This window comes from Mobula hypostoma, chromosome 8 (genome assembly GCF_963921235.1).
Source record: "Mobula hypostoma chromosome 8, sMobHyp1.1, whole genome shotgun sequence".
Taxonomy (NCBI): domain Eukaryota; kingdom Metazoa; phylum Chordata; class Chondrichthyes; order Myliobatiformes; family Myliobatidae; genus Mobula; species Mobula hypostoma.
The window spans coordinates 99,375,715-99,393,653 of NC_086104.1; the positions used below are offsets into that span (position 1 = coordinate 99,375,715).

General features: G+C 41.8%; 1 protein-coding gene across 15 annotated transcripts in view; it reads left to right on the forward strand.

Moving 5' to 3' along the window:
- reps1 (RALBP1 associated Eps domain containing 1) overlaps window positions 1-17,939 on the forward strand; it is a 103,098-nt gene extending 85,159 nt beyond the window's left edge. For all 15 annotated transcript variants that reach the window (XM_063056452.1, XM_063056455.1, XM_063056444.1 and 12 more), the window contains 7 exons: window positions 43-173; window positions 567-631; window positions 2,463-2,645; window positions 4,132-4,215; window positions 9,415-9,563; window positions 13,242-13,347; window positions 15,800-17,939. In XM_063056452.1, the coding sequence (XP_062912522.1) occupies window positions 43-173; window positions 567-631; window positions 2,463-2,645; window positions 4,132-4,215; window positions 9,415-9,563; window positions 13,242-13,347; window positions 15,800-15,868 (787 nt within the window). In that variant the 3' untranslated portion in view covers window positions 15,869-17,939. The remainder of the gene's footprint in view (window positions 1-42; window positions 174-566; window positions 632-2,462; window positions 2,646-4,131; window positions 4,216-9,414; window positions 9,564-13,241; window positions 13,348-15,799) is intronic.

Consider the following 17,939-nt stretch of genomic DNA (forward strand, 5'->3'; position numbering starts at 1 on the left):
ATAAAAGCATACATTACTATCTTAGAGTTGTTCTTTTTACAGTTCTCATTCGGGCACTTCTCCAGACAACACGCTCAAAGCTGCACCTCCTCCACCTCCGCCAAGACCACAGCCTTCTCATTCAAGGTCGTCTTCACTAGACATGAGCAGAAGCTTCTCTGCGAGCAACACAGGTGAGGAATCTTACTGGGCAGGTTTTTCTTCATTGCAGTGCACAAAACAAAAACTGTGGTGACTGCAGGGATCGATGCTGCAATAAGATGGTGCAGAAATTATGAAATTAAGCTTTGGGTTTCAATTGTGTCAATGAGAAATGGCTGCTGGTGTAAAGATTGTGTAATTTGCAAAGCAGATGTCATGTATGAAAATGTTTATTATTGTGACATGTACCAAGATATAGTGATAATCTTGCAAAAATTATCATAGATCAAATCATTACATGGTGCGTTGAACAGGAAAGAGCTAAGACAATAACAATGCAGAATAAAGTGTAAGGTAAACCATAAAATACAAGATGAGTGATTGTATTGTCTGTTTTTTTTTTCATTTTTTTCCTAATACTGAAGGACAAACACAGGCTGGAGTTGTTGCCTGTCCTCCTGCGGTGCCTCCAAGACCACAGCCTACACAGGTAAATGGATCAGCTTTTCAAAACGCGGCTTTGAAGGTGCCATCTGAAGTGAGCAGTACATGCTGAAAGTATTTTATTACATAAGACATAGGACCAGAATTAGGCCATTTGGCCCACTGAGACTGCTTCATCAGTCCATCATGCCTGATCCATCATCCCTCTCAACCCCATTTTCCTGCCTTCTCTACATGACCTTTGATGCCCTGACTAATCAAGAACCTATCAACCTCCGACTTAAATATACCCAATGACTTTGCCTCCACAGCCGTCTGTGGTAATGAATTCCACAGATTCCCCACCCTCTGGCTAAAGAAATTCCTTGTTTCTTTTCTAAATGAGCATCCATCTATTTTGAGGCTGTGCCCTCTGGTCACAAGTTCACCCAGTTTAGGATTCACATCCACCCTGTCTAGGCCTTTCAATTTTCAATAGGTTTCAATGGGATCCCTCTTCCCCCTCATTCTTCTGAACTTCAGTGAGTACAGGCCCAGAGCCATTTTTTAAAAAAATCTCATAACGTTAACCTTTCATTCCTGGAATCATTCTCGTGAGCCTCTTCTGGACTCTCTCCAATACCAGAGCATCTTTTCTAGATAAAGAGGCCAAAACTGCTCAGAATGCTCTAATGTGAAAAGAACCTGTCCTAAACCAACCCCTACAGCACACCACTCGACACTGGCTGACCAGCAGGAGGAAAAGACTGAGAGTAAAGGGGGCCTTTTCTGGTTGACTGCCAATGTTCTATCCATGCTAGTACCATTCTCGTAATACCATGGGCCATGGGCTCTTATTTTGTGAAGCAGCCTCACATGTGGCATCTTGTTAAAGGCCTTCTGAAAATCCAAGTAAACAACATCCATTGACTCTCCTTTGTCTATCCTGCTTGTTATTTCCTCAAAGAATTCCAACAGATTTGTCAGGCAAGATTTCCCCTTCAGAAAACCATTGTAACTTTGGCCTGTTTTGTCATGTGCCCCAAGTACCCTTTAATCTCATCCTTTGATAATAGACTCCATCTTCCCAACTAGAAGTGGTTGGCCACTGGGAAATCCTGGTTGACAAAGCGATCCCTCAATCTACATTGGTTGTCTATGGAGGCTGCATTGGGAGCACCTGATACAGCAGATGTGCAGGTTGCCTCACCAGGAAGAAATGTTTGGGGCTCTGAATAAAGGTGAGGGAGGTGACTGGGCAGGTGTAGGTTTCTGCATACAGAGATAAGTGCTAATGCAGTTGACAATGTAGCACAGAAAGAGTTGGAAAGCATTACCAGGGAACATTTGGGACATTAACTGTTCCACGTAGGCAATGAAAAGACAGGCATAGCTGGGGTCCATGCAAATGTCCATGGCTACACATTGAGTTTGGAGAAAGTGGGAGGAGCTGAAAGAGAAATGATTTGCATCATGTAATACTTTAATTTTAGTCTTTTAGAAAGTATATTATTAAACTGCACATTGGCCACAGCATTGGAGGTTTTTCTAATGTGATATAATAAGAGTTTGAACCTCTCCTCCAAACTTCGGTTCCTTGAAAGTGAACGCAACAGAATTTGAGGCATCCAGTTTAACATATTTGTTCCCAGTATTTTGCATTTAATCCAAACTAGAGAAGAAATTTCTACCCCATCAATTTGGAGGTCTTCAATTTTTTTTATACAAGTCATTTTGGTGTCAACAATTGTTGTGCTGTCAAAACAAATGTACTTAACCATCTCAGATTTTTTAAAATTTACTTTCAATCTACAGTTGAGAGCTCAATTTTTTCTTTGATCAGAAATTTACTATGTGTAAGTGAAATGCTTCTGACCATGGTGTTATGTTCCACCTAGGTCACTGTGCCTCCATTACATCGGCCAGTAGACGTTGATGGTCATGTGGCTCACAGCAGCACCTCACCACAGCAGATGCCAGAGCAGCCAAACTTTGCTGATTTTCGTCAATTTGAAGCATTTGTATCCAAGGGGACGGAGCAGCAAATAGACGATGCAGACAGGCATTCTGAAACTATGCAGGTGAGCACGATCACAATATGGTGGTTGGGGAGCTAATGTGTCACACGTCTACATAACAGATTTAAGGCAGCCAGTAGAAGTTCCTGAGTTCAATGGTTCAATTTAATATCAGAGAATGTATACAGTATTCCTGAAATTCTTACTCTTCGCAGGCATCCACAAAACAGAAAAAACCCAAAGAATGGATGACAGAAATGTCAGAACCCCAAAGCCCCTCCTCCCCCCCCCACTTGTTCCAGCAAATGCACCAACCCCTTCGCCCCACCATGCATGCAATAAAGCCCCCAATGAGACCTTGATCTGGAGTCCATCAGAAACTACAGTCCATAACCCAGCACTTCAATATCTGACAGGCTCACTCTCACTAGCAAGGGAGAGAGAGGTCGCTCCTGCAATAAACGAGAGTGGGAGACCAGCAGCTCGGTTTTGATGTTGCAATCTGCCATGTTGCTTCTCCAAGTCCTCCGACTCAGACCAGCAGTCTCTCACACTCCAAGAGGGGGGGATAGCTCGAGTGCAGAAGCATTCCCTGACAGCAGCTCACGCTACCTGCTGTCCGATGTTCCGATATTCCACAACACTTCATTCGGTGGCGTCAGTGAGAAACCAGCTCGTCCACACACCAAAGCCACACGTCTGGATTTATTGAAACACCAAGCCACACAGTGAATCTGACATCGAGAACTCACCACCCGTGGAGAACCTGTTTTGAGAACTCATGGAGAATCAGTTTGAGCTGCAATTGTAGATCATGGACTTCGACAGGAGCTCAGCCACCTTGAAAAGAAAAGAGAGAAATGAGAAAATAAGAATAAGTTGTTTTGCGGATGAACTGGAAAAAGTCACCTGGGTCTGTAAAAACCTCTGCCGCTGACTTTTCTAGCTCCACCCACCTGCAATATTCAGAGTATCAACTTCTCTGAAGATCTGTCCTGGGCCCAACGTATTGATGCATTTACAAATAGTCAGCAGCTATATTTCATTCAGAGATAAGTCACTAAAGACTAGCAAATTTCTACAGATGTACCATAGAGAGCATTTTTTCTTTATGACCATCTGGTATGTAGGCACCAGTGCACAGGACTGGACAAAAGTGCAGAGGGTTGTAAACTCAACCAGCTCCATCATGGACACTAACCATCACATCATCAAGGACATCTTTAAAAGGTGATTCCTCAAGATGTTGGCTTCCATCAAAAAGGGTCCTTGCCATCCAGGATATGTCCTCTCCTTGTTACTATCATCAGGGAGGAGGTACAGGAGTCCTATAACTCAACGTTATAGGAACAGATTCTTCTTCTTCCCTGCCATCCGATCTCTGAATGGTCCATGAGCACCACCTCATTGGTCTGCTCTCTTTGTACTACTTATTATATAATCCTTATTGTAACTTATAAATTTTATGAATTGAACTGTACTGCTGCCTCAAATTAACAAATTTTACAGCATTTCAGTAATAAACCTGTTTCTGATTTAATATATATAGCCTGAGAAGCCTTCAGATTCAACAGGCACGCTGAGAACGGCAAAGCTAGCTGGTTCTAGTGATGAAAAGCCAACTGGAAACATGGTATGTAGCATATTTGATTGAACATTATGAACTTTAATAGGCTTTGGTCTTTATTCTTCCAAGCTTCTTCACATAAATGATATTTTTTTATGGCTGCTAATCATATTGCTTGGGGGAGGAGAGGGGTAGCAAGGTCCTTTCTTGAAGTATTGCTTCACAGAAGAGTATTTTACACATGCGAGGAGGTGAATGGTGACCTGACTGTTAATAGAGAGTGACTCCTTTTCAGTTATTTCCAATAATTTTCATTCAATACACAGAGAAGCAAAATGTTTAAATGTCCAATATTTAACCACAAACCTCTAACTAGTTTGAGGGGTGATTGATAAGTTCGTGGCCTATGGTAGGAGTCAGTTTTAGAAAACCTAGCACATTTATTTTTCAACATAGTCCCCTCCTACATTTACACATTTAGATTTAGATTCAACTTTATTGTCATTGTGCTGAGTACAGATACAAAGCCAATGAAGTGCAGTTAGCATTTAACCAGAAATGCAAAGAATAGTGTTATTTACAACAAAATAACTGCGAATAAGAAGTAAGTGCTACAGCACACACATATAAAAGTACTGAGACAGTACAATATGGGTGCAATACTGCTTAGTGCTGTGACGTGAGGTTCAGCAGGGTCACAGCCTCAGGGAAGAAACTCTTCCTGTGCCTGCTGGTACGGGAGCGGAGGCTCCTGTAGCACCTACCGGATGGGAAGAGAGTAAAAAGTCCGTGGTTAGGGTGAGATGCATCCTTGATAATGCTTTTCGCCCTGCCCAGGCAACGTTTATGGCAGATGTTCTCAATGTTGGGCAATTGGGTGCCAATAATCCGCTGGGCAGTTTTCACCACACGTTGGAAGTGCTTTGCGGTCTGATACAGGACAAATGCCATACCACATTAAGATGCAGTTGGTGAGTATGCTCTCAATGGTACAGCGGTAAAAGTTAGTCAGTATCCTGGGACAGAGGTGAGCTTTCTTGATGCTCCGCAGGGATTAAGGGCGCTGTTGCTTAGTCCAGCGGTTGTGGAGCATACGGATCTTGGACCTCCAGAAAGTGTCCACAGCAGGGGTAATTGATAAGTTTGTGGCCTAAGGTAGAAGGAGATTAGTTATACAGCACGTGCAGTTCAGCTCTTTAAGTGATTATGCAGAAAATTTGAAGTTAATAACTCATCAGGGGTGATTGATAAGTGTGTGGCCTAAGGTAGAAGGAGATGAGTTATTAACTTCAAACTTTCTGCATAATCACTCAAAGAGTTGACCTGCATGTGCGTGTAGCGAGAGCTGTATAACTCATCTCCTTCTACCTGAGGCCATGAACTTATCAATCACCCCACGTATTTGTTTTTCAAGAAGTATCAGACTAAATACGCAGGGTCTGATTAGGGATGATCAACGAGGCTTTGTGTGTGGTAAGTCATGTACAGAATTTTTCGAGGAGGTTATCAGGAAATTTGAAGGCAAGGCAGTGGGTGTTGTCTACACAGACTTTAGCAAGGCCTTTGATGAGGTTCCGCATGGGAGGGTCATCAAGAAGGTTCATTTGCTTGCCATTCCAGACGTGATAAAGTAGAATAGCCATTGGGTTTGAGGGAGAAGTCAGATAGTGGTACTGGACAGTTGCCTCTAGAGGCCTGTGAGTAGTGAGGTGCCACAGGGATTGGTGGGTCCATTGTTTATCATCCAGATCATTGATATAGATGACAATGTGGTAAATTGGATCAGCAAATTTGCAGATGACACCAAGATTGGGGTGTAGTGAGCAGCATTGAAGGCTATCAAAGCTTGCTGCTGGAAAATGGACAGAAAAGTGCCAGATGGAATTTAATGCAGACAAGTGTGAGGTGTTGCACTTTGGGAGGACAAACTAGGGTAGCACTTACACAATGAACGGTAGGGCACTAAGGAGAGTGGTAGAACAGAGGGATCTGGAATACAGATCTATAATTCTTTGAAAGTTTTGTAACAGTTAGATGGGGTCGTAAAGAAGCTTTTGGCACATTGGCCTTCATAAATCAAAGTATTGAGTACAGGAATTAGGATGTTATGTTGAAGTTGTATAAGATGTTGTTGAGGCCTAATTTGGAGTATTTTGTGCAATTCTGGTCACCTGCCTAGAGGAAAGATGAAAATAAGATTGAGAAAGAATGTAGAGAAAATTTACAAGGACGTTGCCAGACTTGAGGACCTGAGTTATAGAGAAAGATTGCATAGGTTAGGGCTTTATTTCCTGGAGCTTAGTGAGGGGAGATTCGATAGAGGTATATATAAAATTGAGGCATATAGATAGGGTAAAGGCAAGCAGGCTTTTTCCACTGAGAATGGGTGAGACAAGAACTAGAGGCCATAGTTGAAGGGTGAAAAGGGAAATATTTAAAGGGAACCTGAGGGGGGAAATTGACTCAGAGGGTGAAATGAGCTACCAGTGGAAGTGGTGGATGTAGATTCATTTGTAATTTTTAAGAAGTTTGGTTAGGTACATGATGGGAAGGGTCCGGGTGGGGGGCGGGGGCAGAATACGGTGCAGGTGCAGGTCGATGGGATTAGGCAGATTAATAGTTCGGCATGGACTAGATGGCAGAAGGTCTTTGCACTGTATTGCTGCCACAAATCAACTTTTGCATCATATAAGTTGATAATACTGATCTTTGTTAGATCAGACAAATATAGGAGAATAAGCACAATAATGTGGAGTGATGGAGACAGTTGGTAATGAACATATCTGCAGGAAGCAGTTTGCAATGCACCTGGACTTTACAATTCCACCCAACTGTTATCAGACTCTTGGAACAGACTGCTTCTATAATAAAATGGACTCTCAGTCTACCTCTTGTTACGATCTTGTACGTTATTTACCAGCACTACTGTTTCAGTTGCTTTTCAACTTTATTCTGCATTGTTGTTTTACCTTATTCTAGCTTAATGTACTGTGTAATGATCTGATCAGTATGAATAGTATGTAGAAGTTTTTCACTGTGTCTTGGTACATCTGACAATAATAAATCAAAGTAGTACAAGTTAGGATGAAAGAAGCAGAGTTTTGTTGTTGGAAATCTGTAATTTCACTACATTTTTAAGTAGTAAAGCTTTTCTTGGGTTGTATAAAAGTCTGGAAAACAGCCTCGGGAAAAGCTCCTTTGAGGAGAGGTGCCGATTAGCTGAGTGGAGCAAATGTACTGAAGTACAGTGACAAATGTTGTTTTGCATGCCATCCAGACAGATCATTCCAAATCTATGTGCAACGAAGTGGTACAGAGGGAAAAGCAATAACAGAGTGCAGTGAGTAATAGAATACAGTGCTACAGTAACAGAGAAAGTGTAGTGCAGATAGACAAAGTACAAGAGCAGAATGAGGTAAATAGAGTGTCTTGGAAAAGTATGGCACTGAAACAGGCCCTTTGGCCTATCTAGTTAATTCCTAAACCATTTAAACTGCCTACTTCCATCGACCTGCACTGGGACCATAGAGCTCCATACCCCTACCATCCATGTACCTATCCAAACTTTGCTTAAACGTTAAAATTGAGCTCATAAACACCACTTATGCTGGCAGCTAGTTCCACACTCTCAAGACCCTCTTGTGTTTCCCTTAAACTTTTCACTTTTCACCCTTAACCCAAAAAGCCTGCTTGAATTTACTCTTATCTATACCCCTCATAATTTTGTATACCTCTATCAAATTTCCTCAACCTTCTACATTCTAAGGAATAGTGTCCTAACCTATTTAATTTTTCCTTATAACTTAGATCCTGCAGATCTGGCAACATTTTTGTGAATTTTCTTTGCACTTTTTCAACCTCAATTACATTTTTCCTGTAGGCAGGTGATCAAAACTGCACACGCAATACTACAAATTAGGTCTCACCAGCGTCTTATACAACTTCAACATAACATCCCATCTCCTATGCTCAATAGAGATCAAGAGTGCAGTCCCATTCTACAAGACTCTCATTCAAGGGTCTTGTGTCAGCTGGATAGAATCTGCCCTTTAGCTGATGGTGCTTCTCAGGCTTTTCAACCTTCTACCAAATAGAAAGGAGAGAAGAGAGAATGTCTGGGTTAGGTGGGTTTCTGATCATGTAGACTACTTTACTGAGGCAACAAGATAGGTAGACAGTCCATGGAGAAGAGACTGGTTTCTATCATGTGCTAACCTGTGTCCACAACTCTCTGCAGTTTCTTGTCACAGTCAGGGCATTTGCCATATTAAGCTGTGATGCATCGAGATAGGATGCTTTCTGAGGTTAATTAATGGAACTGATGAGGTTCAAAAGTTTTTGTTAAATTGCCACCCACACGCATAACTACAGCGAGATAGTACAAAAAGAATAATAGAATGCAGAGTATAGTGTTAAAGAGAAAGTGCAGGTAGACTAGAAGGTGCATGAGCGATGAGGAGGTAGATTGAGAGATCACGAGTTCATCATTATTGTACAACACAAGAAATAGGAGCAGAATTGGGTCATTTGGCCGACGAGTCTGCTCCACCATTTCATCATGGCTAATCCATTTCCCTGTCAGCCCCAATCTCCTGCCTTCTCCCCTTACCCCTTCATACCCTGACTAATCAAGATATCAACCTCTGCCTTAAATATAACTAATGACTTGGCCTGCACAGCCTCCTGTGGCAAAGAATTCTACAGATTCGACACTATGGCTCAAGAAATTCCTCTTCATCTCCATTCTAAAGCTGTGTCTTCTGGTGTTAGACTCTCTCTTCTTCTTCCCCCCCCCCCATGGGAAACATCCTCTCCACATCCACTCTATCAATGCCTTTCACCATTCAATGGTCACCCCTCATTCTTCTGAATTCTAGTGAATACAGGCCCAGAGCCATTAAATACTCTTCATATGACAAGCCGTTCATTCCTGGAATCATGTTTGTGAACCTTCTTTGAAGCTTCTCCAATGTCGGCACATCCTTTCTTAGATAAGGGCCCGAAGCTGCTCACAGTGCTCAAAATTAAGGCCTCCACAATGCATTATAAAACCTCCGCGTTACATCCTGACTTTTACATTCTAGTCCTCTCAAAATGTATCTTTCGTCTGGTTGAAGTTGGGGTGGGGGGGGAGGAGAAGGAAGAATGACTGAATAACAGGGGTCATTATGTTTGCTTACCATGCAATATTGACCTGAAATTGCACATTAACAGGAAAAGTTAATTATGAAATATTCAATTAATCCTACCTTTTCCCAATTCCAGGTTAAAACTGCAACGTGTCTTGTTCCTCCTCCTAAGCCTGTTCGTCGGAGACTGCAGTCTGAAGAAGAACTCCGTGGTGATGCAGATGAGCTTACACAAAAAACCAGCATCATCAACACTGTTTTAGTCTCCCACTCGTCCGTTTCAAGGTGAATGGGATTCCCTTTAATTCCTCTTTCCAATGAGATAGCAATTTCTCTGTGACTGATGCACTGGAAAGTCTCACCATGTTAGATCCTGGTGTGTAAGAACTGGTGAATCAGTTCAGGACTTCATTGTCTGACTCTGTTGAGGTTATTTTCTGTCCTTTCCCCTTTGCATACCCCCACAGTTCTCTTCTTAACGCAGAATGTAGTTTAGCCTTCTCGATGGACAGTGATCCCATTCAGGTACTTGTCTATCAAATGTGCAAACGTGAGGAAATGGCTCGAGCAGACAGTTTGGTTAGCAAGGAGCAGATGGGCTGCAGGGCCTGCTTATGTGCTGTATAACTCAATGACTTATGTTTCTCACTTTGACTTGGTATTCTCCCACAGTAGTTTATATGAGATGGGGACTTGCTCGAGCAGATAGTTTGGTTAGCAAGGAGAAGTTGGGGTGAATGGCCTGTTTATGTGCTGTATAACTCAATGACTGATGTTCCTCACTTTGAGTTGGCGATCTCCCAAAGTATTTTGTATGAGATGGAGATCTCCTACTTGCTGAGCTTGTGGCTGCCAAAGCTCAGTTGTCCTGTGCAGCCTTTGCTAGTGTCACATTTCAAGAGGAATGGGGAGCTGGAGCTTTTGGAAAATATTTGCCTATTCTCCCTCCCTTCCCACTCTCACTGACCCCACTTCAAACTTTGGCTAAACCCAAGAGGTTCTGCAGATGCTGGATATCTTGAGCAATGCACACAAAATGTCAGAGGAACTTGTTGGAGTCAGGCAGCATCTATGAAGGCAGATAAACAGTCTACATTTGGGCTGAGACTCTTCATCAGGACTGGAAAGGAAGGGGGACATGTCAGAATAAGAATGTGGGCTGGTGGGGGAGGGCGAAGAGGAAGGAGTACCAGCTAGAAGGTGATAGGTGAAGCCAGGTGAGGGAGAAGATGGGAAGGGATAGGTGGAAGAGGTAAGATTGAAGAAGGAATCTGATAGGAGTGGACCATTGACCATTGGAGAAAGGGAAGCAGGAGGGGGCACCAGAGAGAGGTGATGAGCAGGTAAGAGGGGAGCCAGTGAATAGAAAAAGAGAAGGGAGGGGCAGAAATTACTGGATTTTGGGGAAATTGATGTTCATGCTTTCAGATTGAAAGCTACCCAGGTTGGAGGAGGTGTTTCTCCTCCAACCTGAGTTTGGCCTCATTGTGGCAGTACAGGAGGCCATGGACTGGCATATCAGAATGGAAATAGGAAGTTGAATTGTAATGCGTGGCCACTGGGAGATACTGTCTTTACTGCCACAACACCTCATATTCCTCCAGCATTTTATGACATATTGGCTAAATATTACCCAGCCTGATTTTTAAAGTGTGCTCAGCCAATAACCCAGTTGCATTTCAGTGTATTTGAGTAAAAAACGGGGTTGGTTAATGCGGAAGTTGAAAGTGCCAAAGCGCTGACCTAATAACTTGAATCACAAGGTCAGAATAGAAAAATTTCTGCCATTAAAGGGTGTTTCTGGCACGTCCAGAATTTATGATGTATTGTCCTCACTGTCTGGCTTGCTGGGTCTTTGCAAGAGCAAACACATTGCTGAGATCTGGCTATGTGTAAGGATGGTAGGTCAGCAAGGATGACGCTGCGTTGTGTTTTCTTGATAATCTGGTATGTATATGATCAACACACATTCTAACCGGTCGTATCACTGCCTGGTACTGAGGGGCCACTGCACAGGGCCAGAAAAAGCTGCAGAAAGTTGTCAACTCAGCCAGCTACATTATGGGCACTGGACTCCCCAGCATCAAGGGCATCTTCAAAAGGAGATGCCCCAGAAAGGCGGCATCCATCATTAAGGACCACGATCACCTAGGACATGCTGTCTTCTCATTGCTACCATCAAGAGGAGGTACAGGAACCTGAAGATGCGTGCTGAACGTTTCCGGGACAGCTTCTTCCTTTCTGCCATCAGACTTCTGAATGAACAATGAACCCATGTACGCTATCACACTATTTTTGTTTTTCTCTTTTTGCACTTTATTTATTTTATATATTGTAATTTATAGTTTTTATTGAAATGTACTGCAACGTACTTCTGCAAAACAACAAATTTCATGATATATGCCATTGATATTAAACCTGATTCTGATTCAACTTCTTATTTTCTATTTAATATTTAACTATTTAAATTCCCCTGCAATTGAATTTGCTTTTGGTGCCAAACAGGATCTTTCTTGCTTTGGGTCCAATCCATGTTTATTTTGTTATACTTGATCCATTGGACAATTAAAATAGACGAGTAGAATTAAGCCATTTGGCCCATTGAGTCTGTTCATTATTTTACATAGAACCTAGAACAGTACAGCACAGGAGAGGCCCTTCAGCCCGTGACATTGTGCCAAACCAGTTAAAAAGAATCCACGTTAATACTCATTTTTGAGACTCAACACTTCCTCCTCCTTGACCTCTAAATGCCCTAACATATTAATGCACTGATCTCCTGATCCTCCATGTCCTTTTCCTTGGTAAATACTGGAGTAAGATACTTATTATGGACCTCACTCACATTCTCCACACCCAAGCAAACGTTTCCCCTTTTTTATCCTAGTTATCCTCTTGCTCTTGATATATGTATAGAATGCCTTTCAATCCCATTCTCCTGCACCTTCTTCCAGTAAGCCTTAACCCTCTTACTAGTCAAGAACCTATCGATTCCTGCCTTAATTATACCCAATGACCAGGCTTCCACAGCTGTTCTGTGGCAATGGTTTCTTCAGATTCATCCCTCCTCACCCCTTTGGCTGAAGAAATTCCTCTGGGGGTGGGTGGCCTGGTAGTGTAGTGGTTATCAGAACACTTTACAGTACCAGTGACCCAGGTTCAATCTCCCCCGCTGCTTATAAGGAGTCCAAGTGAGCAGCTGGGTTTCTGAGTGCTCCAGTTTCCTTCCAGGATCTAAAGATGTACCAGTTGGTAGGTTAATTCGTCATTGTAAATTGTGTCGTCATTAGGCTAGGATTAAATCCAGCGTTAGCGGGACAGCGCAGCTCATAAGGTCTTCTCTGTGCTGTATTTCAATAAATAAATATCAGTTTTGAAGTGGCGCCCTTGGATCCTGGAGTCTCCTGATAATGGAAACATCTACTCTACCCAGGTCTTTAGTATTTGATAGGTTTCAATGAGATTACACACATCACCACATCATTCTGAATGCCACCAAGTACAGCCTCAGTGCTATCAAATGTACCTCACATATGAAGCCTTCATTTCTGGGATCATTCTTGCAAACCTCCTCTGCACCCTTCCCAGGCCCAGCACATCCTTCCCTCGATATGAGACCAAAATAAAGGCCATCATTATTTAGATACAGTCAAACTGCAGATTCACTGGACTGGAAGGGCCTGTTGCTATGCCGTTATTTTTTTAAAATAAAAACTATGCTGTTGATATTTTCCCCCACACAGACTGGCAGACACCTAGAATATTTTAGATCCAGGCGATGAATGGGGTGTTTCTAGAGCCAGGCCACACTGGAGCTGCGTGTAGCTAGGTGAAAGTGAGCAACTTGTATCACACGTTGCAAGTCTGTGAGCTACTTACTGCCCTTGTTCACTATATGGGTATCCAAAGTAAACTGCTATAGAAACAATGGAGTTGGCACACTAACGTCTTATTTCATTTTAGGTCAGTTGGCAAAGATAAAAAGTCGGTTCAGGCTTCGATCAGAAGAAATAAGGAGACTAACACAGTGCTAGGCAGGCTGAACAGTGAATTACAGCAACAACTGAAGGTAAGCACTGTCTGCCTTCAGATCATTTCCCAGTCGGTGATGCTACCAAAGGCCAACAGTGCAACAGAGATCGTCCCATCAGTTTGGCACTTTAAAGAGTTTAGTAACCAAACAATTTGTTACAAAGACTGCAGGACTATTTTATTAGTTTAGTCAATCTATTGCATGCTTCCTCACATACGTGCCTTAGTGGAATGCAGAAATCTGGAGGTTGACACACCATATAATAAGCATGTCATTTCTATGGTTTGAAAAATATAACCATTAACTTATCTTGCGGAATTAACCCTTAAAGGTGTGACACATACATGTCATCAAAGTTCAGAGTAAATATATTATTAAAGTGTGGGTGTGTGTGTGTATCTACACACACATTCCCCCCTCCCCCTCCCCCCAAAGATTCATTTTCTTGCAGGTGTTCACAGTAAATAGAAGAAATACAATAGAATCAAAAACCACACAAAATAGGATGGACAATGTGCAAAATACAAAAAACCTGCAAATACAAAAAGAACAAAATAAATAACAAGTAAGCAATAAATGTTGAGAATATAAGTTGGAGAATCCTTAAAAGTAGGTCTGTTGGTTGTGAAACCAGTTCAGTGTTGGAGTCATGAAATTACATTTAATATTTTAACCCCCACCATCACCAACACATTTGTTCAGCTTGCATTCATGTAATCATAGCAGTCAGTTAATATATCCACAGCTCAAAAGTGACATTAAATGCTAAACACAAGATTCTGTAGATGTTGGAAATTCAGAACAGCACACAGAAAAATGCTGTATTAACTTAGCAAGTTAGATGACATCTCTGGTGAGGAAAATAAACAGTCAACCTGATCCTGATTTAGTCCCCTCCATGGATAGTGCTGAGCTCCTCCAGCACCTTGTGTGTCTTAACATTAAATGATGATTTGGTCAAAAGCTCTGCAGTTAGTCATTAATGTCAAGTGATTCAAGGGGCAATTGGTATCATTTTTGGGAAATTGGGAGAAAATGTAGAAAATTAATACCTTCTGCTTCCGACTGAAAGATGTTCAGTTCTGTTTGGCAGAATTCAACCCAAGTTCAAAAGAAAGCTTGGCTGCAAGAAAAGTACTCTGTAAACCACAAAAAGGGAGAAATGCCATTAGATTTCTAGGCTGTATCTCTAAACCTGTCTTAAAAATATATAAGACAATTTACAATTCATATTCTAGAAGGCCCTATTTTCAGAATCTCAATATCTGACTTTCAAATTTTTTAGAATAATCTAAAACTGGTTAACCACTACAGAATCTGTTCCAAGGCATAGGCTGTAATCAGGAGAAAATATGCAGATGCTGGAATTCCAAGCAACACACACAAAATGCTGGAGAAACTCAGCAGGCCAGGCAGCATCTATGGAAAACTGTACAATCAACATTTCGGGCTGAGACCCTTCATCAGGATTGGAGAGAAAAAGATGAGTCGAAGTAAGAAGGTGGAGGGAGGGAAGGAAGAAACATGAGGTGATAGGTGAAACTGGGGGTCGGGGTGAAGTAAAGAGCTGGGAAGTTGGTGAAAAGAGATAGAGGGCTGGAAAAAGGAGGAAATCTGATAGGAGAGGACAGAAGGCCATGGAAGAAAGAAAAAGGGAAGGAGCACTGTACCTCCTTATCTCCTTACCAGCCCATCACCTCCCTCTGATGCTCCTCCCCTTATTTCTTCCATGGCCTTCTGTCCTCTTTCCACTCCTCCAGCCCTATATCTCTTTCACAAATTGACTTCCCACCCAGTTCCTTTCTCTCCAAACCTGATGAAGGTTCTTGGCCCAAAGTGTCGACAGTACACTTTTCCATAGATGCTGCCTGGCCTGCTGAGTTCTTCCAGCATTTTGTGTATGTGTGGCTTGGATTTCCAGCTTCCCCATATTTTCTCTTGTTTGTAACTGGAACCTATACCTTGGAACAGATTCTGTAGTGGTACTTCATTTAAAAATCAGACTCCTAAACGAGCAGGAAATAACTTCACTCACCTCAACACTGAACTAAATCCACCAGGCCTCACAGCTCATGTTCTCAGTATTATTTATTTACTTCTCATTATTTGTTCAATTTGCATGTAGATTGTCAGTCTTTGTTTATGTATAGTTTTTAATAAATTATATTTTATTTCTTTAATTTCCCATAAATTCTACTGAATCTCAAGGTCAGTATATGGTGACGTATACTTACGTTGATAGTAAATTTCCTTTGACTTTTACTCAGACTCTCACAATGTTACCTTTTAATTATCTAGGATTCACTTGCAAAGTGGAGTCTGTGAGTTAAGCTCCGATTCAGAGATTTGAGTGTGTTTTAAGTTGTGCTTTGGGGTGAGTTATGGGTTGTTTGCAAGATCAAGGGCAAGAGCATCCTAAGGGAAAATATGAGTGCATTTAACCAAGACTTGTTTCCTTTCTCTTGTCTTCCTGCCAACTGGCTTGCAGGATGTGCTTGAGGAGAGAATCTCTCTGGAGGTACAACTGGAGCAGCTACGACCATTCTCACACTTGTAACACAGGAGCTTCCCTGGCCATGTGGACGAAACGGAAAGGTCATGTTTGGTGCCGATGTGCCACTGGATCCTAACTACTCCTGCAGGCAGCTTTCCCTCTGCCCGGCTTCATGGGTCTACTATGCAGTGATAGTTTTCCATGGTTCATTTCATAGAGCTGCTCACTTGGAATGTGGGTGTCATTTGTTTGAAAAGAGGGAGAAGGAAGATGAGGGGGCTGTAACAATGGTAAATATTCAGCTCCTGGGGGCGAGGTATAGAGGCAAGTAAAATAGTTTTGGATTCTACAGAGCAGTTAAATACAATTCCCCTACCCATCTTTCCCATCCCACTTGCCCTCAGATTGGTCATCAATTCGGCCAAGAGAAATGGCTTGCCAATAAGAATTTTTAAAGTAAGTTAAGTCTGCTGGTTGAATCCTTGAATCACCCTGGTTGAAGGAGGAAAGCTGCCAGAGTGTTTCAGCGTTTGAAGCTCTGTCAAGTGGTTTATAATTACTTTGGTAAAATAGTGAGACGTGATGGAAGAGCTACAGTATGCTAGAGTGGATATATATTTCCCTGTATCAGTGTTGGAAGGAGTGTCTCAGTGCTTCTCTGCTACTCCTGAACTGTGTAGCTTTCCTTTTGGGTGAGGCTGCTTTCTGCTTGTGCAGCTTCAGTTAAAAAGGGGCTTCCTTTCTGGTCATTCAAAAAAACTTTAAATGTTTCTGATCGCATTACTACAGCAGAACACTAAAGATTGTCTCTAACCATTTGGAGCGACCTTGGGTGGTGTTGTAGGGGTTTGGTTGGAGATAAGTAATGAAATATTTTGCACTACTGAGTATGAGTGTATTCATGCATTGCTAATTAGGGTTCAAAACCACTTTTAAATTGGATGGTGTAAAGCATAATATATGTCTGGAGTCAGGGTGAGAATGTAGATACCACCACTAAAGATTTTTTTGAAATATAAATTTAAGCTAGTGAATTGTGAAGGACCACCAGCCAGTTTATTGATGCCAAAGCAGTCAGTCTGTTTGAGCATGTCAAGAAGTTTGTGGTGAGCTGAGCTGACTTTTGTTTTAATACTGAGTGCACTGGACTCGTTAATAAAGCTGCCGTGTGGCCATACCCCGTTTGTTCTGTTGTAAACATTCACATGGGGAAATAACTGTGGCATATACCACAAATGTGGGTATGGACTTGGGGGGGTTTGTGTGTGTGTGTGAGTGTGTATACACAAACACCATTTACTTGGAGCAAATCAGTGTGCAGTCCATGTGAGTAGTGCATTAAACAGGTGAATCTATACTCTGCCCTCCAGCCTCCACACTCACTGCAAGTGACAGTGTGTCGGACTTGTTGAGATCATTGTGACTTAGGGAAGAAAACGTTACTGTTTGTATGTAAGTTACTGGTTTGCGTTTCTGTGATTTCTCACAGCACGACTCTGTCTGAATGCTAATGACCAGCTTCTACTCATTGCATTTTCATTCCACCCACAGAGCATTCCGAGTACTAATAAATACTGTCTACCACCTCTCTGATACAGCTATACTCTTCAAATCTAATACTCAGAAATTAATTGAAGATTGTACAGAACTAGAGAATTTTTCTTTAAATTATTATGCAAGGAGCAAGATTTTATAATTGTTTGCCTTCATTGTTCAGTATTCTAAGGATTAGTGTGATTGCAGTTTCTTATCTCTATGTTTTTTTTAAAGAGAGGAAGATTCCTTTCAGTTTGGGACTATTTTTGATTTCTGCAACTTCAAGCCTTACTGTTCTGGCTTTATAGTTTGATGGATGGGGATGTCCATACAGACAGGGAGAAGGGAGGGTGCTTTCCATTTTCATCCAACGAGAGCCACCTTGCTATTCAGGTCAATGTACTGTATAGGAGTATGATGTAAATTGTATGATAAACACTTTTGGATTTTGTATGTAAATTTACATTAAAGTGCTGACTAACAGCAAATCTATTTAATTGCTTATTTTGGCTCTGGGGTCTTAGGTGTTAAAATGCATGGATGTATCTTGGCAGAGCAAAGTAGCAACTGTGATTTTTACACAAATAAAACAGCACAA